Here is a 21,090-nt window from a genome sequence, read left to right on the forward strand (position 1 = left end):
ATCCAGAAACGTCTGCTGCCTTAGGCCTGGTTTTGGCTTCCTAGGATACTCCCTACCACTTGGTTGACTTTACAGCATCTGTAAGATATTATAAACACCCCCCGAGATCTGCAATGTTCACCAAGGGTGCTGCAACAGTGCTGCGCAGTGACTTGCCGGCTTCTGAACACAGGCATCATTTTTAATTGCTTCAATGAGCTACAGACATTTATACCTGCACCGTGCCCGTCCTCACCTTACACTGGCACTGAACGCTCCCAAGGAAACCTGTCTTGGCACCGCTTCGGCTCCCGTGGGTGTGCACCCCACAGCAGGAAGGGAGATCTCCTGAGACCTCACTGCCAGGTGCCGGGGATCTGCTCCCACTGCTAACTTAGAAGTGCTCTAAGAGACACTCCCCCAAGGGAAACCTGAAAACTTACCAGCACCCGGTCCTTGTAAAGCAACAAGGTATAACCAGGGTTTTATGTTAGCAAGAGCTGCATAAGGCAGAGGTCGTAAGCCTACAAAAGGAGGCTATAAGCAAAAACTGCACTCCCCAACACCCCCAAAGGCCAAATAACACAGAGAAACATCACAAATACATCCAGAGAAGGCCCACTGCCCAGAAAGGGTCTCCTTCCCCTCGGGTCAAAGTTTTGTGGCAAAACATCAAGTCATAAATTCCCCCGACATTGTGGCATGAAGCTCTCAACCCACGTGCACGCAGTCCGAGTTCTGACATTACATGTGATCAGCCAAAGGCGGTTCTGAGGCGCCTAAGGAAGCCTTACATGATTCAGGTAGTTCTCAATCTTGCGCAGGGTGGCTTCAGGAACTTTGATGTGGCAGGGTTTCCTCTGGTTCTCACCAAGTTCCCGGAGCGAGGTCATGTTGTACATGGCGTGGCTGAGAGGGTTGTTGTTCTTGTCCACTAAGCCCAGGCTCTGCAGAGAGGAGAGGCAAACCAGGCCATCAGACACAAGACTTGCATGCAACCTGCCGGCACGTGTAGGTCCTCCAAGTTCTGACGGGTGAACTCCCTGCCTCGTAGCTCAAACCTACCACTGCTTGCTTTCGGCATGGCAAAAACACGCCCCGTCGCAGCTCTGGTGAAACTGCTACCTGCCCCCAACGCAGTGCTCACAAAAAGATTTCAAACAGATCCACCAAAAAAACAGCAGCCGCAAGTGTAGGTGACAAAACCCTCTCGCCATGGGGCTGTTAACTCTCTTGCTGTGGTTCTGGTTTGTTGTGCCAACTCAGTACTAAGCCCTACACGATCTTCTTGGACTTCTTCTCTGCTAATTCCAGCCCCTGCAGCAAAACCTAACACAGCAATGTGGCTGCACTCGCTCGCCTACAAGAACAGGAAGATAGCCTGTCTTAGTAGGCAGTGCTGAGGGGTCCAAGCGAAAAAGCCAACGCTTCAGGAGTAATCCCCACACATCGCTCTGCTGAGGGATCAAAACAAGCCCAACAGCCTTCAAGGGGTCATCACAGGGGGATACCTGCGGGGTACAACAGCAATTTGGACTGAATCCTAAGGTTTGAAAACGTGCTTATTGAGCATGAAGTCAGAGATCAGAACGTTTTAGGCGTCACCACATCAGTTTCAAATATGGTGAGCGAGGGGCAAGGATCACCTATGTATGACGGATTAGAGATGGGATGCGGGAACCACACGTGCTTACCTTAAGCTTCTGACAGGCCAACGCCGCTGCTTTGTTTTCTGCCTCCACCTTGCGACGGCCCTTGGCAGCAAAAGTCATCGGGCAGGGCCAGCGGAGCGTGAGCTTGCAGATCTTGGTCTTGGTGCCTACTGTACGGAACTGCATGTATTCCTGAAAGGCACAGAACCAACATCAGGTTGGGGTGCTGCTAAGAGCCTACACGGGCAGAGATTTTTCAAATATACCCCAGTATTTCCAAGCAGAGCCGAAATCAGGATTATTTTCAAACACCAGAACAGGTTTACTGCACTAGATTCCACCCCGGAGCTCACGAGTTGAAGCAGGAGCGAGAGCAGCCAGCTGTGTGCAGAACAACCCTGGTGGCACACGGGGTGAGCCCAGCTAGGGCTTGCTAAAGCGCACGAGGTCTGGAAAGGAGCTGGGTGACACACGCCGAGGAGCAGAACCACCACATACTGCCAGGAGCCGAGCTGCGGAAAGATTCCGTCAGCACCGGAATCGCACATTTCTCCGAGTAACACCAGCTTGTGTTTGTTGCGGATATTAGGGGAAATGCAAGCTTATCGCCTTAGAAAATCCACTCCTTCGTTCACACTAACTGCTCCTCTACTGCCCCGACCTCAAGTAACAATGTTCCCGGTGCTTCTATTTCCTTAGCTCCTACCACTAAGACTTTTCTTGCTCTTCAGGCTGATTTTTCTGGGCCTCGTTAACCTCCCGTCTCTCCCCAGTTCTCAGCTGCCCAAAGAAGCACCCAAAGAGACTGCAGCCCGAGTCTCTGAGCCTCATCCCCTGCAGGTCGGTCCCCGGCAGGGGCCACTCGGATAGCTCCTTACCTTGACCGTGGAGGAAGAGGTGGCGATCTGAATCACTTGGGCCAGGAGATTTTTGGGAAGCGGGAACTGCGTCAGAGCACGGATGGCAGTGTTGTCGTCTGTCATTTCGATGGAACTCCCTCCTCGGCTAGACGGAAGAGGAGAACAGTTGGATACGCAAACATCCACTCAGTGCTCAGACCCACCTCGCTTCAGGTCTGCAACTAAGATCAAGGTTATCTGCGCCTTCGCATCTGAAAAGTCAAGTTGTATCTGGCTGCTAAAGTCTGCCAGTCCCAGAATAATCACCCAGTGCAGAACTAAAAAGCAAGGAAGCCTTTACACTAGTACTACAAACCAGATACCATCAACAGGTTTTAAATTATTTAGAAAACTACAAAAAAAGCAACAACAAAAGACAATGTTAGATTTCTGAATCCAAAGAGCATCCCTACAAACAACCACCACCACCGCCAGGTCCTTACGGATTTTTTTCCTCCCGTTGACTATTAAAATCTGAAATTTGTGCTCATAAAGCATGAAGTCAAGAAAGCAACTATGGGAAACTACTGGGATGAAAAGGAGCAGACTTAATATCGCCCCCAAAACCGTGGGGGTAGGGGTATCAAGAAAGGGACTCCTAACTGCATATGCACGGTTTTCTGGAAACAGAAATTTCTTCAGGCCCAGAAGAATGAGAAAGGGAGCGAACGAGTAGGCAGCGCTCTACCCAAAGGAGAGGATTCCAAAGATGACACCTCAGCACTCCCCTGTGATTACAGCCAGGTACAAGATCAGGCTGCCCCACTCTCTCTCAGGTAAGAACTGGCACAACAGTCACTGTTTGGCTCACCTACAGGTCATAGATCACAAATCATTTAGGCTGGAGAAGACCGCCAAGATCAGCTTGTCCCAGCCTTTAACCTAGCTCTGCCAAGTCCACCATTAAACCATGACACTAAGCTCTACGCCTACACATTTTCTGAAGACCTCCAGGGCCGGTGACTCAACCACTTCCCCGGGCAGCCTGTTCCAGTGCTTCACAACCCTCTTCCTATTATCCAACCTAAACCTCCTGCAACTTAAGGCCATTTCCTCTGTCTTATCAGTTAATGCTTGGGAGGAGAGACCGATCCCCACCTCATTATAGCCTCCTTAAGGTCACACCAGCAACGTGGAAAGCTGCAGCTCAACTCGGAGGAACCACAGGGCTGCCTCAGCTATGAAGAAAACCCTTTTTTATTGCCCTGCATCAGCAGCTATCAAAGCAGACTTACCTTGCGTCTCTGCCTGAGGTTCGAGCATCCTGATGTGCCATAGGTAAATAATCGGAAACATCAATCGCTTCTTCCTCCAGCTCTCCTTCCTCCAGCTCCCCCTCCTCTAGCTCCCCTTCCTCCAGCTCTTCTCTCCGCATTGCTTTAGGCATGCGGCCCTGCTCCATGGGCTGGATGGAATCGTCTGGCTCCATCCGTCGCCAGCAGGTCGACAAGTCGGCGAGAGAAGGTCCGGACTTGGAGCGCCACTTGCCCTCCGAACACCACCTCTCATCGGGGCAGCCAAGCTGGTCTGCGAGGAGCCGGTACTTCGCAGCATCGAACAGCTCATTTCTGGGCCCCAGCAAACCCCAGCCCTGCAGGAGAAAAAACGCACTGTTAGCTGCAGTAAAGAGACAGAGATGGGCAACTGCAGGAAACAAAACATCTGGGGAAGGAGAGAAACGCAGGAGTAATTTCTTCGTATCACACAGAAAGAGGAGAGAAAGAAAGGGGACTTGCAGAAACGTAAAGCTTTCCTCCAGCTATTGCTACTTCGAGGAAATCTGTTCACTAACCGCCCTTCCCAGAGCCCAGTTGCTTGGTATCCTGTAGCTTGTTGCAAAGGCTGGGCTAGATCTATGGGTATTTTACCAAATATAGTTCAAACCTTGTATTTCAGAAGTTCTGAAATGCACCTCAGAGCATGAAACGCATCTTTTTGGTAAGGCTAAACCTAAACAAACATAACCTGGGATAACACAAGGTGAGAATTCAGTGAATGGTTTGCTTCTTTTCTTTTTGCTTCCTTTTCTTTTCAGTCTGCATAAGGAGTATGAAGATCTTCCTAATCTACTGGTTCCGGAAACAGAGGAGTTCCCAGTTACTGCTGGCTCACCACCTACGTTTAGGACTGAGCCTTACACAAAGTTCCAGGTATACCTAGGTTGCACCACGCACCGTATCTTACCAGACCACTGCAATACATTAAAAGTTACATCTTTAGGCCTCTCGGTGGTGTTATTTTGTGCTGTAGGAGTGCCTAGGACAGCAAGAACTCACTTTGCTAGCTGCTGTACCCAAAGTCACCACTCATCTCCACTCCAATTAACACCACCGTTTTTCTTGAATTGATGACTCTTCACTTAGAGCAGCATTTGTAGCTATTTCTGTAGCTAGGACTGCACAAGGCCTCCCATTACGAGGGGTTTCTCTTGGTTAGAGGTCTAGCTGGCAAAGCACGTGGGTTAAAACTTTGCATGCTTAATCTACGGTCCCAGGGTTGTCTTTCGTTGTTTTCCAGTTCTGAACTGAAAGCACAGTTGAACCATTTCCCAAAATGTAGTGAATATTATTATTGCAAGTGTAGGTGGGACTTTTTTCCCCCCTTGAAAACTTCCAGGCTTCCCAAGAAAGCCAGAAACAATGCTTTCATTGAATGTTGAATAGCGAGGAGGAAACAAAAATATACTTCCAGTGATTGTGAACTGAACGAGCACCGTGCTTCAGGTAAGGCAGTCAGTGGAACAAGTTCTGCTGATCACAAGATTAAAAAAACTAACCTCATCAGAAGGCAGCTCAAGAAACTGCTAGTTTTAACGCTGTAATCCTTAACTTCTGAAGGTTTAACTTAAAAACTAAATAGTTATTTCTTAACATAGCTTTCTTGCCCTACAAGGGAATCAAAAAGCTCCTATTGCCAGAGCACCTGGCATCTTTGCTAGGCTCCTTCGCAGGAAGCGTTGTTCCTGCTCCACGGATGAAAGGGAAACTCCAAAAGCAAAGTCACTTGCCCGAGGTTACAGGCAGAGCTAGCGGGAGAGCTGGGGACAAACTGCACCTTATCCTCAGACAGCTGCTACGTCACACCACATCTTAGACAGCGCCCTTTATAACCTTGCAGTACTTGCTCGACGTTGGCTGCGCACACACATTGACCATTTCCAGCCAGAAATAAGAGGCAGATTAGCACAACTTTAAACCAGAACACACAACTGCCACACTATGGCTTAAGTGACAAGAAAATGAAAGTCTCTGAAGCTACCATGCTTGCAAATACACACAGGTAGACTTGCAAGTGTGAGTTAGCGAATAGTAACAGCAAACATACTGGAGGAAAGGTCTACTTCTGGCCACAGGTGTTCAGACCAAGATAGAAGATGATTAAGGTCTAGGACATAAAGAACAAAGACCAGAACTCAAAGAACGCAGTGAATTCAAGCCTGGCTGCAGAAGCAATTGCGCTTTTAAACTCAAATTGATTTGGACAGCTCAAGACTTCGTTCTCTACTCCCGATTAACAGACGGGCCAACTAAGAAAGTAAACATGCAGAGAGAGAGATAAAAAGTCAAAAATCATTTCACCAAAATGCTCATTTCACCTGCCCACTCAGAGGCTCGGTTCATCAAGCTAAGGGGCAAAAGCTCACCTTGAAGAGCTGGCATGCAGCTGCTGCTGCCTGCCTCTCAGCATCGATCTTCTTGGTCCCATAGCCTTCCACTTCCACGTTCTTAGGCCACTTTATATGCAGAGTGACTTTCTGAAAAGCAAAGATAAGCAGTAAAGTCAGACAGCACAGAGCAATCAATCTCTCCCCTCCACCAGAAGCACTGTTACTTCAAACATCTCTGAACTCCAGATAAAGAAGGTAACTACAAATGAAAATCCCAAACAAACTGCTTGTTCAGTCGCTCTACGGGATGCTCCATCCCAGTAACACAGAAACAAAAGCCTGAAAACAGACACAAGGTGCCCACAGCCACATGGAAGCCGCGTGGCCGAGGCAGGCGCGGAAAGCAGGCTGCTTTCCAGCACAGCGCCACGTACCGCAGGCCGGAGCTTCGCAGGCTGCGGCGTGTCAGCCCCAAGGAATCAAATGCCAAGAGCTTGTTGCGAGAACAATTCCGTTTCAGAGTAACTGTTCCTGTGTGCACTGCAGCTCACCACACCAGAGAAGCAACACGCGCTCTCCAACACACTTCCAGTTGCAACGGCAAGCAAATCTTTCTGCTTCCTTATCCTAGTTTCAATCAGCAGCATCCTGCACCGCGGTTACGCAGGCAGGTACCGCGCTCCTCGGGCAGAAGAGAAGCAGCCTGCAGTTCGTGCTGCCCGGCACAAGCTGTTACGGAACTAACAGTGCCACCAGAGCTCCTCCTCTACCAGCACGGTTGGTTCAAAGCAGCTGAAAAAACCTGCGAAGAACACTGAGAGCTAAACCCTGCCCTTTGGTAAAAACTGCTCCAAATGAAGAGCTCGCTCTACTCCCGGCCCCGCAGATGCCGTAGCCGAGTTTCTGCAAGGCTCAAAGGAGGGAAATGCCGAAGGAATTCTCTCCTGTTTCTGCAGCAAAGATGAAAGGTGGCATTTAGGTCCGCTGGGAAAACCCCACCTATAAGGCTAGAAAAAAAGCTCCTGACTTTTCAACAGCCTCCATCTGGCTGCCTGCCTGCCTGCCATCTGAATCTCATCTTACTGCAGAAAATTGCTGCGTATTTTGCCTAAGGACTCTGCATGAAAAGACACGGAGCTGCGGAGAAAAAAGTTGTCTCGTGAAGGCCGGGTTAGTTGGTGCTCACAAAAAAAGTCTTGCCCACTTCCAACCAGGACTCCCCCAGTTTGTCTCACCTGTCCTCCTGTCCCCACACTTCTTCCTGTTGTGTTTTTTTGTTTTGTTTTTTTCCCCACCTTGTTTTCTACGAGAGCTGCTCTATTGTTTTGTTGTATGTTTGTTTCTAAGAAATCTGAAGTTATGGACGACATCAATCTGTGTAAGCGCTAGCAAGAATTTGATCTGATTACGCAGACTAAAAATGATGAGGCACTAGGTATGGCATTCCTAAACATCAGCTAGGAAACTGCACTACTGCTTGAGGAAAGGCAAGTAACGCAGAAACACAAAAAACGAAGGAATTCCAAAGTAACCACTAGTAATGTATTGCCTAAAACATGCGTATGCTCAAAAAGGATGAGGTAATGAAAAGTGTCTGGGAAGTTTTAAGACAGAATGTTATTGGAAAATGTTAATCCATCAGAACTGAATCTTTTCCTGGAATGTACGTTACCGTTAAACTTCAGCTGGAAGGGGCTTTCTGCTCGAGACAGAGCGAGAGGCCTGGGGCCACAGAGGCTGTACAACAGGAGGAGGCAAACCCTTGAACCGAGAGCACCCCTGAGTTAAGAACGCCGGCTCAATTCATAGCGCAGACTGGGACGTGAGAGTCGTACATCCAAGCTCCAACTGAGTGGCAAAATGTTTGCCTGGAATTCCTCTGGTCCATTTAACAACAACCACCTCTGTATTTAATTTTGCCCTTAAGTAGCACTAGAAGCCTCCCTCCATTCCAAACAAATTCATCTTTTCTTATTGCAATTTTAGGCTTTCTTAGGCATTTTTCTATTAGAATACAGAAACAAAATGTAGCCCTAAGGTCTACCATATAGCACTCAATTACCATTTTGTAAGGCAGTAGGTTACAAAGCTCAACACATTCAACAGCAAACTACATGGCCTCCTGCTAAGGAAAGCCAGTTACAGGACAAAAAAAACAAAAATTCATCCTTCCACAAACAAAAGGAGGTGGACAGAACCTACATTTACATACCTGTTAAAGCACACGAAAAGAGAGAAACGGGAAGAAGTGAGAAAATCTTGTTTGAAAGATTATAATACAACTTTTATGTGGACTTTGTGTGCTATAACTTTCTCTATTTAAAAAGTTACTTCCAGGTTTAGCAGTGTTCCTGGCTCACTCACACCATACCCACCTACCACCACTGCCTGGTGCAAGAGAATTACCTTTTTTCTTGGCCCATTAGTGTGGATGTACACCAGTTTGTCCCTTGCATGAGAAATGCCCAGGGCTCGTCCAATCACGCTGTTGAGCAAGTTTTTAGGCTGTGGAAATTCCTTCAACAAGTCTCTGGAATCTGGAAAAAAAAAAAAACAACAGAAGAACTAAACGTCTTACAGTTCTTGTGCAGTCCTGTTCAAAGACATGTCCTAACACCTGCTTCGCTGCAGCTCTGCGAGCGTAAATGTCTCTAAGGCTACAGATAGGGAAGCAGGCAGAAGCTCAGAGGTTCACCCACAATGTCTCCAGGCATCAGCAAAATGGTACATAGGAGTGTAAAGTCTCCTGAACGCCAAACACAAGACAATACTGCATTTCCGAAACGCCTAACTGTATCACCAATACTTTTCCTGAAATGCAGAGATTACTTCCCCCCCCCCCCCACTTTCAAAGTATGAATTTAAAACTTCCAGTTAAAACCGCAGCATTGGCAGTCTAACTCAGTCCTAACCCTAATTCGGCAACACTAAAAAATCTTCCCAAACCGTTGTGACTGTTGTTTTCCCCCCCCAAAACTCACGGTATCAACAAAAAAACTGTCAGACAAAATACACCCAACTGAACCCGAATGCAAACACCCTAGCAGAGAACTCGAAGCCCAGATTAACGCGAGGAGTTGGTGCCATTTCCTCGCTGTGAATGCGAAAAGTGGCTCTGCTTGCCATCCTTCGGTATCAAAACCGAACTGAGCAGTAACCATCTCGAACAGACTTTGATATTTGCAGCCGCCTCCTCAGCCACGCACGCCACCTCGGGGTTAAACCGAGGGGCTCGGCAACAGGCGAAGTGACTCGTTAGATCCGCTCGTCGTGAACGTAAAACGCAGAAGAACGCTTCGGGTCCCTTCTTTTGCGGGGTTACAAGTTGGGAACGCGATTTTGTGCTCAGTTGTTCAGAGAACCCCCTGAAGCCGAGTTTGCCAGCGCAGCCTTCGGAGACGAACCTGCCCCGGCAGGAGGCAGGGCGCGAGGAGGCAAATGTCTCCGAAGTAACCTGGCCAACTGCACGGTCCTGCAGGTACCCAAAACGGGCACAAGGAACAGGAGAAGGGAAAGGGATCTCCCGTCCCGGCAACAGCAAGCCCAGCTACGCCAACCTGACCCCACAAAACCCCACAACCTGACCCCACAAAGCCAAGCTCACCAACAAACGTTGCCCTGGCGGGCAGAACTCCATTAATACCTCCTCGCAGACCACCACCAGGGCCGGGGACTACTTTTCAGAAGGCTTCTGGTTCTTTAGAGGTATTAGGGCAGGTATCAGCGACGAGTCAGAGAACCACACAACATCCGAGCTGTGGGACCCACGAGGACCACGGGGTCAGCACGACACAACCCGGAATCGGGGATTCCTGATGGAGCTACCAAACTGAGGAGTGAGAAGCGGCCCGTCCACGACACTCGGAGCATCACCGAGAGCTGCCGTTGCATTCTCCTAAAATCTCCGATCACAGAGTTGCTGTAATGAAGCTAGACAACGACTGCCTCCAAAGCAGGAAGTATTTAAGCAAAGAGCCCTGTAATGCGGGCATAGGGAGCTGCGTTCAAGAGAAAAGTGAAGTTACCAGGAGGTCAGGCTGGAGATCCTGGGGTAAGGCCGAGCAAAAACCACGTTGTTGATCCCATCGCCCTCTCCAACAGCAGCACCAAAAAGCCAGCGTGCTGACCCAGGGCTCAGAAAAGAAGTTACTGACGCCAGGCTTGCAAGTTCTTCCTCAGAAGCACAGAAGAACCAGCTGAACCTCAGAGAAACGGCTTCCAGAAGGCAAACGGCCGAGCTACCGCGGAAGTTTGGGTTCCTTAGCACGCAGAGTGATGCTGGAACACAACCTCCGTGCCCTGCGATAAGGACGCCGAGAGCTGGGTATTGTCTGAGGACAGGTTGCTCTGCAATCCGACAGCTGTCTGACTGGCAACTGTTCGGGGTTACTTTTCCACCTGCTACCCGGGGGCGGCATCAAAACAAACCTGGAACCTGCTCCGTCTCCTTGGCCGTACCGACGGGGAAAACAGCGTGCAACGCACACCGGCCTTCCACCACTCCCAGGCGTGACAGCCAGCCCCAGCACCGCCGTTACAAAGAATAATGAGAGAGCCCTCGGGCTGCTGTTTCTCACAAATACCTGTGCAAACCCCTCGGACAACGCACAGGGCTAGGGAGCAGGAAGTACTCTGTGTTAGGAACTCCTCTTGCACCTTCCAAGTACTGGCCAGGGCAGCACGAAAAGGGTCCCAGTCTCGAAGAACCACGAGCCAATTTTCTGCAATTGCACAGCGAACACGAGGCACCCACCCGGCCGCACAGCAAGCGCCGCTACATTCAGACTTCCACCTGTTCACGAAAACTGGAAAAAGCAACTAAAATTTTAGCCCTCTACACGTCTATTCCAGTCCACACTGCTGGGACGCTTGGAGGGAGGAATAGTAGCCCAATTCCCAAATGTCCTATACAATTCATTTAATAAAGGAGACATAAATAAATCCCTCTAGCAGGGGCCTGTATTCTTTGGCCCCTAGTTGCTTCTCCTTTCAAAAGCAATACCCCGAGGAATTCTGTGATACGGAGCAGATGGAGGCAAGAAGTACATTCTTTTTAAATGCCCGGAAAAAAAAATATGCATTTACCTAAGGCGAGCCAATTCCTCAGATTCTGAGGTGACTCCTCAGTCAGGACTAAATATTTAATCCATTCTCAAGCAAAGAAGAATAGGGTCTCTAAGTGACAAAGCTGAGATCCGGCTTGCAGTTGAGGCTCTGAATTACCAGCTGAGACACAATGTCTTCTTCACAGCTGACAATGCCATATTCAGCAGTGCCATCTGACGTATCAACAGCAACCCCAAGGCTTGATGGATCACCCTCAGTCCATTCTTATCCCGAAATCAAGAGCTGAAAGGATCTTATTTTGCACGAAGCCATGCCTCGCTCATCGTTTTTAAAGAAACAACCCGAAACCACAGCCCTGGATTTGCAGAATGTTTCCTCCCCGACAGATTGGATTTCTTGGCACCCTCATCCGGAGAGTGCCTGAGCTCTCCGACTGCTGAGAACGGATATTTGGGTAGGAACGACGCTAATGGAAGTCACAGCCCTGCCGAGACAAGGAATACAGACTAATACTCCCTGAAAAACAACAAAAAGAAGCTGATTTTCACACCCAGTTCCAATCGAGCCAGAACCACGCATGGCGTCCGCACCTCAGCTCCGACACCACGAAGGAATATTAAAAGCCTGTCTCAGATAACAGACAGCTCAGGGTGGGTTTGCCAAATGAAGCCAGTTAACTAATTCCTGCTCCTCAAAGCCAGAGAGTGCTTCAGCTGAACTTGATGGTGGAAGCCAACGATAATTCCAAGCAACTCTGAAAGAAAAAACCCTCCTATGCGTAGTGGCTAAGCCTTCTATTAACCTCAACAAGCCTGCCAAGTAAAGACACCAGCAGGTACAGCAAGAGCACGAATAAAATGGCCCATGGTCTTGTTCAAGGAAGACAGAGGAGCGCTGGATCGATTTTAACAGTTTCTGTCTTCCCTGAAATTCTCTTCCCTGGAGAAGCAACAAATGAGCAGCAAGGACAAAGTATTAAACGCAACGCTCACCAAGACGTAAGCTCCCGCTTATATATTCATCTCAGTGAAGAATGCTCCTAACAGATCAAAAATTCACAGGGAAGAAGAAAGCCTTGGGGCTCCAAAAGAGCCACTTCATAAGGAATTAGCCCAGGCACACTTTACTAGTGAGAAATGGCAAGAGAAAAAGGGTTCCACCAGCTGAGAGCACACCAAAACAATATTACCTTTTTCTTTTTTTTTTAAAATCATCTACAGACCCTGACCAAGGTTCCCTTCGAGTACGCATAGAAATAAAAACCCACGTGTGGTTCTTGCCTAAAGAAGAACAAATTTAACGCTGCACCAGGGGCCAGCCTCCCGCTGGGACAGGCTCAGAACTCGGCCGCACGCAGCCCTGGCCGAGCCGTGCCAGGCTGGCCCTGCTCCGAGAGGGGGATCCGGCCACACAGCACCCCGAGGGTCTCCAGCCTGGGTCCTTCCGTGACACTAGGAGATGGCAAATTTAGTTAGCTGCAGAGAAAGATTGCTTCTTAGAGCAAAAAGAGAGGTCAAGATCGCGTAAGTCTTAATAAAGAGTGAAGTGCCACAGACCTGACTGAGCAGGCAGGGAAGCTACCTTCATCCCAAATCCCGCTCCAAAATCCCACGTTTGGGCCAGCAAAGGGAACCCTGATGCGAGCACCGATGTAATACTGCAAGGCTTAGAGCTGGCCTCAGATCCCAGTTTCTTTTTCCACATTGGTAAGAGTATCCAGGGCTAGCAACAAAAGTAGTCAACCAGGGATAGCTAACAAGACTTCAGCTTGCAGGCACAGCACTCACTTTTAAAAGCTTTTAAAATAACTTTCATGATTTCCGCACGTTCAAGCTGCAGCCCTACGGGCAGGGCAGACCTGCAGCGGGACCCTGGGGACATTTTATTTGCTTATCTGGAGCGCACCTTCTGCCATCTCCGAACTCCCCACGCACGCTGCGTGCGGTCGAGCTGTGCGCAGAGCAGCAGGACGAGGCCGGTCCCAGCAGATCCACCCTCGGCGCTGCCCCTGGGCTCCGGGGGACCTCACAGGACGCACCGCAGCCGCAGGAGTGAAACGAAACCCGGGGATGAAGCCCTCAAGCACCCTCTGACAATGGACGTCTGCAAGAGCGCTGAGGGTTGTAGCACAAAAGGGGGAAAAAACCGCCGTTCTCTGCTTTTCTCAGGCAACACCTGAATGAGCCCATTAAACAACTTGGGGCGCTTTAGCATTTACTTCAGAAATAAGTTCATTTGCTTCATCAAACGGCTTGAACGCAACACTTGAAGAGTGACTCTGAACCACGGGATAAAGCTCGGCAAAGCTTCTGAAAGGAAAAGGGAACTGAGAGCCCAAAGAACTTAGGAACCAGAGAGACAATTACGAATAACTAATCAGTAAGTGCCGGGGGTGGGAGGGAAGCACGGAACACGGAGGGAAGGAGGAAAAAAAAAAAAAACAAAACCAAGCATCTTTAATGCACGACAAACAGACTTCCCAAGGGGAAGATGAGAGCCCAGGAGGCGGCAGTGGGGGCAGAGCCGGGCTCTGAACACCGGTGGCACCCCACAAGCAGCGGGCCCGGCACAAAGCCGCTCGCACCCCCGCCGGCCGGCGGTCACCTCAGGGATGCGAGTGCCCACGCGAGGCGTCAGAGCCCACGCGTGAAGGCGGGCGCGTGCTGAAGAGGAGCGAGGGTTCCCTCTGACCCCGGCGGTGCGGGGCCGGGCCCTTTCGCACGCGGATCGCGGCCCCGCGCCCCCCCCCCGAGCCCCGGGGGCGCTCCGGGAGCCCCGGCGGGTGCCCCCCGGCCGGGCCCGGCTCCGGAGCCGCGACCTTGAGAGGCCCCGCGGGCAGCCCCGGCTCTGCCCGGCCGCCAACAAAGGGCGCGGCCGCCACAAAGGGCCCGGCCCCGGCTCCCGCCGCCTCCAACCCCCCCCCCCCCCCCGGCCCCGGTACCTGCGGCGGCGGCGGCGCAGCCGAGCGTGCAGACCCCGCCGCAGCCTCCCGGCTCCTCTCCCTTGCCGCGCATCCCGGCCCGGCCCGGGGCCCCGCAGGCCGCGCCGCTCCCCGCCGGTGGCCGCTGCTCCCCCCCCCGCCCCGGTGCTCGCCGTGAGGGCCCGGCCCGGCGGCGCGGCCCGGCTCGGCTCGGCCCGGCTGCAGGAGGGGGGCGGGAGGGACGTGGGCGCGCACACGCCGCCGCCGCCGCCGCCTCCTCCTCCCAGCACCGGGCAGCGGGGCTCGCTCCTCCCTTCCGCTGCGTGCGGCTCAGCCCGGTTCAGCTCGGCTCGGCCCCGTTCAGCTCGGTTTAACCCGGCCCGGTGCGGCCCGCTTCCCCGTCCTTGCCCTGCCCGCCGCTCCCCGCCGCCCCCGCCTCACCCATCCCCATGGCGGCGTCCTCCCCCTCGCCGCCCGCCGCCGGCTGCGGCTCCTCCTCCTCCTGCTGCCGGGCCTCCTCGGAGCTCTCGGGCGCCGGCAGGCGGCTGCAGAGCCCCCGAGCCCCCCGGTAGCGGCGGCAGAGGCGCAGCGGCCCGGCCGAGCCGCAGCCCGCCGCCGCCTGCAGCAGCAGCCCCAGCGCCGCCATCTTGAGGCCGCCCGGTGCCGGTCTCGGGGCAGAGGCAGCGGCTGGGCCGGGCCGGGCCGGGCCGGGCCCCGGGGCGCCGCCTCCCCGCCACAGCGCCCCCCCAAGGCACCTCAGGCGGGGAGGACCCGGCGCTGAGGGGAAAAAAAAAATAAAAAATGAGGGAAAAGTGGAGGAAAAAAGAACAAAAAACCCAACCGGCTCCTCGCGGGGAGCGGCTGGCCGTGTCCCGGCTCCTGCCGAGCACGGAGCCGTTTGCATCAAAGATCCTTCGCGCCAGACGCACGCAGGTCGCCTCAAACGGGCTCAGAAACGTTTTGGAGATATCACAAAAACAAAAACAAAAAAAAAAGGATGTCTTCACACACACCCCGAGAAACGTGGGGATGAGGCATTGGCTCCGAGGTCCGAGCGCCTGGCGATGGCTCCGCCGACACGCGCAGCCATCCATCCCTCCTCACGAGCCGCTCCTGAGCTGCTCCACACAAAGTTCAGCAGCTCCGGCTCCGACTCTGGCTACCCTCGGTTTCCCTCCTGCACACGCTTCTGGCAACAGGCAAAGCAATCTTCCCGATTGCCTTCATAAAACCAGAATAACTGAGAAGTGGAAATTCAGAAGCTGCCCCGGAGCCTGAAAGTCGCGGGGGTTTCTCACTTGTTTTCATCCACACAAGCACCCCGCCTGCACCCTCACTCACGTGCGGGTTGTGCAATTCGTGCCCAGGTGTGTTTGTTACTAAAAATGAAGCCTGCTTGCAGCATATCATTTTCTAATATCAGAGATAAACACCAAAACTTTTGAGTCAGTTACATGGCAAGACCGCAGTGCCTTTCCCTTCTCACACAATTTCCCCTCCTGGAAGCAGACCCTGCTGTTCGGTTCTGTACGAGTGACTTAGGGCTCTTTATGCCTTTTTATATTTAAAAAAGCCCAAATTATTTATATAGAAAGTTTGCATGTATATGTTTTCATCCCTGGCTGCAACATACATCTACACACCATTAGGTTGTGTGCTTCTTTACAGCAGGGCACCCTTTCCATGTTAAATGGCTTATTACTCAGTGAATATTTCGTGTGTAAGCCAAAAATTTCACGTGAATAGTTGTTTAAACATCATGATGAAAAAAGATTTTTAAATCAGAAAAAGAAATCCCCAGTAAACCACAAAAGGACTAACATAACTTGACACAAGCTCTACAAAGCTTGTACTCCTCAAGAAGAGGTTCAAGAAGTGGAAAGTTATCACACAAAATCCTGTATAAAGAGGTATATCTTCGGAACAGCATTCATACATGAACATTTGAAAAAAATCTTACTATACAAATTTGCCTTTTCTAATATACATCTCAGAGCCTCTGTGAGTTTGCTAGTGATTTGTCTGTGTACAGTTTGTAAAAACAAACACAAAACTTTATCTTGAAGAGGCACACAAAAAAAAGAACAAGAGCCCTATAGAGATAAACCATGGCTGGAGAACGCAATGATTAAAATCAAAACAAGCGAAAGAAAACATAAATAAAGCACATGTCTGGGAAAATCTCGGAAACGCACAGTCAGTGGGAAGGAGAAACCTGGGAGATGCTGAAAGACAGTGTGGTGGTACACGGAAAGTTAGACACGAGCAGGGCTAGTGGTTTGTCACCGTGAGTGATACAAAACTTATCTTGCGAGCACAGAAAAAATAACTAAGACTCAATTTATTAAAAAATTCCAGAAGTCACAGATTGCGTAAATTCAATCCAAGTACCTTTATTTTGCAGAGATGAGAGTTAAACAGCATATAAGTCATCACTTAAAGCCATCCTCCCAGGCTTTGCCAGTTCAGGCTCACTTCGATGAGCTGTGGTTAATTCATCTTCGCTAGCCAAGCCTTTGCAAAGGCTGCAGCACCGTGCAGAAGCGCATTAACAAACCATGTTACTTTAAAGGCTTCCTTTTCCCCCGGAGCAGAAGCGCTACAGCATCCAGAGTCCCAAACCCAGCCTGGCCATGACAAACCACTAGCCCTCTCAGGAAAGTTCCTCCTCTCTCAGGCTCCAACCCAGGTCACGCTTTATTTGACAGGTCAGAGGCTTTTTAATTCCAACTAAAATTACTTCATACCTAATTAACACCCTGGATATATCGAGCATTATGGGAATTTTTGTTTTAAATATGGACCCACAAACACTGGTGACTCACTTGATTAGCATGGCAGCGTTACAAGAACGGCTGGTACGCTCGTGTTCCCCAAGAGCTAAAGCAGAAGCATTACTTCCCCGAGACGGGAGGCAGCGATCCGTCACCGGATCGGCCATATCTGGAGTATTTTATTCCACGCTATGCTCCTTATTTTAAGGCCAAGTAACAGAATTCAGAAAAGAACAACAAAGGAAAACAAAACAAACAAACAAAAACAGCCACTGAATGAAGGAATTTAAAAATAAATAAATAAATGAAGAGGTTGGCAAAGCAATGACAGGAAAATAAGGACATGATAACAGTTGACAAATATTTAAAGTATGCAAACACTAGGGAGAAATCACTCACTGAATTGGTACAAAAGGATGCAGCTATGAGTAGGAGGATAAAATTAAGAAGGCAAAAAAAAAGCCCTTACTGAGAGCTAAACAGTTCCCTATTTAGCTTTCTTCCCCCAGGTCTACGTTGTTGTTTACTGGGTGGCACAACAGGTCCTTCCCCAGGAATCTGTCCTCTACCTGAAATTCTCTAACACTTGGTTGGCCTGCCCCAAGCTTAGGGCAAGGCTTACTCATGCGCTACACTAACCAGGGCAGAATTCAGTTAGGTTGGCCACAACAACAACTGTTGTTACAACTGTTACAAGCTACACACGAAGCGAGCTGAAAGTCGTGCAGGCTGGGCTCCCCTCGGAGAAAAAGCCTGTCACAACCAAAATTCGGCATCGTGTGTTACACACCTATCCCTAGCCCAGGTAAATTCACATCTACTTCCCTTTCTGTCCCTAAGGCTGAGAAGGAAGCCTGACAAAGACATATGCAGGACAAACCTCGCGTTTATCCAGCAGAGAGAAGGACAGTACTGTTTCTTTAGAAAGTAATTTTCTTGAGGAGTCTGCCATAGTGTTAAATCTCTAATAAAAGAAAAAAAAAACGTTCAATTGTAAGATTGTCTCAGGTGCTTACCTTTAAGGGAATTCAATGAGAACATCTCCATCATGGCAGAAAGCGATGATTCCTAGGAAAGCAAGAGTAGCAAAAAGGAGCAGGAAGTTAGAATTAATCTTTCCTTTGAGATGTTTAAAGTGCTTCGAACTTGTGAAAGCAGCTGTCTTGAGCACAAAACAAAGCCGATAGTCCCCAACGAATTTCACCTTGGCGTTTCTATCCTGCCTGTCTCATTTGAATCACGTACTACTTGCTATCCTGTTGTAACTGGCTGCTCTACACCCAAAGGGCAGGTTGTAGGTTTTGGAAATGCTTTTGTCTGCTCGATGATACTGGCTTAGGCACAGTTTCTAAAACCTTTTTAAGTCTGAACGCCACAGACAGGGAGACCACGGCCGTCATTTCTTCTTTCCTTAAAGCAAAACACGCAGAGACAGAGACGCGCGCTTTTGGTAAACTTCGTTACTGAAATTACATTAGATTTTCTATTTTGTTTTCTTATTGAAATTACTTTTACTTAAATAAGAGAAAAATGAAAACAATCAACTCGGTTTGGGGTTTTTGCATCTGGCATGCCCAATATTGAATACATTTTAGGCATTCTCGTTAACAGAGAACAATAATGAGAATTAACGAGGATTTTTTAACAAACAGGTCAGATCGGTGAGGGTCCTTACTTACGCAGCGCTAACATTAACTACCCATGCTAACGGCTATTCCTGTGTACACAACTCGCTTCCTACAAGTATTATGCTTTCACGTGATTTGCCTTTGCCTTCGGTGAAACTAATGACAAAATTAGTGTTTCCTTCAGCGACAGCAAACGAGGCCTAAAATGGCACGGCTTTCAGAACACCGCTGTGCGGACAGGACACCTCCTCCAGCACGTCGGCTCCCTACAGGCACACGAAACCAAACCGGCTTTTGCTGACACATCTACGCTTTGCCTTTTCCAACGGCTGAATCAAAAACACAGTTATTTGGCCCGTTTAAAAATTAAAAGTCATACATGCTGTAGTAATTACCCAGGTGGCTGAAGAAAACAGCCTTAGTGCAAATAACTGGCTGCACTGGTCAGTTAGAAAGCTCTGCTGTGGCAGTTGAGCAAGATTCTCAAGGCTGAAGCGTCCAACCATCAGTGGTACAGGAGAATGCAAACTGCAAGTGTGAAGAGCAGCCACATACCAGCCTGGCGTCCCCTTCACGCACGGACCATCTCAGACTGGGTACAAACCGTCCGAAAGCCAATAGTATTCCTGATAAATCGAGTCCAAAATTGTTCCAACACAGAAGAGCAAGTCTTCAAACGCTCTGAAGTCATTGGAGAAAGACAACCACAGGTATGATGAACACCACCGTACACTCCTGGATCTCAGTCACGGAGGTAAAGGCAACATCTTCCTCCCAAATTTCTAAGCATGACAAAACTGGGGAAGCCATTTGCCTGCAAGCAGACTGAGCCCATTCCAAAGAACACAGGGAAACTATCCCGGAACGCTCTCGTAGACCAATGTAACATTCAGAGAAAGAGCAGGTCTCATCTACGGAGCGCAGATCAGTGGAAAGGAGAATGAAGAACGTCTCACGTACACTGAGGAGGGCAGAGTGGCACTTTCAAAAATAAGCACAAGATAAAGTTGAAGAAAGTGGTCTTTTCTCTTCAAAACTGAGAAAAAAAATACCATAAAACCCTACACGGATGAGCTTACAAGATTAACAACTGAGAGCCCCACTGACAAGCAGAAGATCTCCAGTTGAGATGGGGACAATTAGTGGGCAACCATGAACAGCCTCAAGTCTCAAAGAGCTGGAGTCAGCCCGGATGGGAGCGGGGACAGGATGTGGAGGAGAATAAAGGCATGGAGAGATGAAACAGTCCAGGCGAGGTCCAGGAACAGAACCCGGCTCTTTCAGATGGGAGATGCCTTTTAAATTGTACGAAGTTCAAGTACCTAGAGCTTGCACATCTTGAAGGAACGTGGCCAAGGCAGAGAGAGAAGAGCTTGAACAGATAAGCTTAGATTTAAGGTATTAGTTATGAAGAGACCACAGCGTCACCCCTAGATTACTCAGGACCAGATCTGCTGGATCCGAACACGGGGGATCTCACAAGAGGAACCACCAGTTTTAGCAGAGCCAGCAGCCAGGTGGAAATCCCAGCTTTTTGATGCTGCTGAAGACCCTGACACCAAAAAGAGGTGTCCAACTACGGCAGCTGCTTCGCCGTGCACTGACATGAAGGGGACGCATGAGCATCATTGAAAGAGGGAGCCTTTGGAAGGCTCAAAATACTTTTTGTTAGGCCCCAGGAGAGGTGGCAGATGTGGGCGTCAAAGGACACTGGATTTATGAAGAAGGGGAATACGATGACACGGGACTCTTACGGACGAGGTAATGATACATTTGGGATGAGAATCAACCATGTGCAATGACGCTATCAGAAGGCAGAGTGCCTCTACACCTCATGCTTGGCAAAGTACTGGAAACCCAGGGGCATAAGAGACACTAAAAGCTTCGTAGTAACAGACTTAACGCCCCTACTGCAAAGGCAGGGCATGAACCCAGTGAATGTGGCACTGGAAACCTAGATAAAATCTCAGAGGCCCGGGAATTCGGTCTTTGTTGGGCTTCTTTGATCCACTGGAGAACTGCTACACACATGTATGAGGAGAAACCACGTCCACCACACAGTGAGTGTCACGGAACTTCTGGTTATCACCTCCTGACGTTCCAGCAGCACGTAGAGAGGTACAGCCCCAAGTGCTTTGTCATGAGAACAAAGGAGAAGTTACATTGCCTTACGTATCGTTCACTTTCAAGGGTCACCTAGGTGGGGATCCACGCAAAGCGAGGCAGTTTGGCTTTCCGCTACTCGGGCCAAAGGAGCACAGGAGGTGTGCAAGAAATCTCTCTTTACCACTCCTATCCTGCGGGGTTCCTGCTGCTGCAAAGGGGACCAATAAAGCATTAGCGGCCGGGCTGCCCTCGGAACTTCCCTCGGGGGCTACCCGGGCAGCCCCGCCGCCCTCGCGAGGGCCGTGGAGAAGAACGGTCCCACGCGTGACACCGCCGTGACCCGGAGGGCACGGGGCACCGGACCGCGGGGCGCCGCCAGCCCTGCCCCACAGCAGCCCCGCGCCTGGACCGGAGGCATCCGGGCTGCACGGGGCTCAACCCCGGGGGGGAGGGGGGGG

At 50.2% G+C, this 21,090-nt stretch overlaps 1 protein-coding gene across 5 annotated transcripts in view; it reads right to left on the minus strand.

Moving 5' to 3' along the window:
- Positions 1 to 21,090, minus strand: part of DHX30 (DExH-box helicase 30) — a 35,023-nt gene that overhangs the window by 13,360 nt on the left and 573 nt on the right. The window contains exons 2-8 of one of the 5 annotated variants that reach the window (XM_066991032.1): positions 17,915 to 17,966; positions 8,544 to 8,674; positions 6,174 to 6,284; positions 3,766 to 4,121; positions 2,510 to 2,636; positions 1,674 to 1,823; positions 774 to 926 (exon numbers count right to left, since the gene is read on the minus strand). In XM_066991032.1, the coding sequence (XP_066847133.1) occupies positions 774 to 926; positions 1,674 to 1,823; positions 2,510 to 2,636; positions 3,766 to 4,121; positions 6,174 to 6,284; positions 8,544 to 8,674; positions 17,915 to 17,948 (1,062 nt within the window). In that variant the 5' untranslated portion in view covers positions 17,949 to 17,966. Of the gene's footprint in view, positions 1 to 773; positions 927 to 1,673; positions 1,824 to 2,509; positions 2,637 to 3,765; positions 4,122 to 6,173; positions 6,285 to 8,543; positions 8,675 to 14,145; positions 14,507 to 14,565; positions 14,789 to 15,137; positions 15,178 to 17,914; positions 17,969 to 21,090 lie in introns of those variants that run through there. The other 4 variants (XM_013197993.3, XM_048053346.2, XM_048053344.2 and 1 more) reach the window with 4 other exon arrangements.

The sequence above is a fragment of the Anser cygnoides genome, chromosome 2 (assembly GCF_040182565.1).
Source record: "Anser cygnoides isolate HZ-2024a breed goose chromosome 2, Taihu_goose_T2T_genome, whole genome shotgun sequence".
NCBI lineage: Eukaryota > Metazoa > Chordata > Aves > Anseriformes > Anatidae > Anser > Anser cygnoides.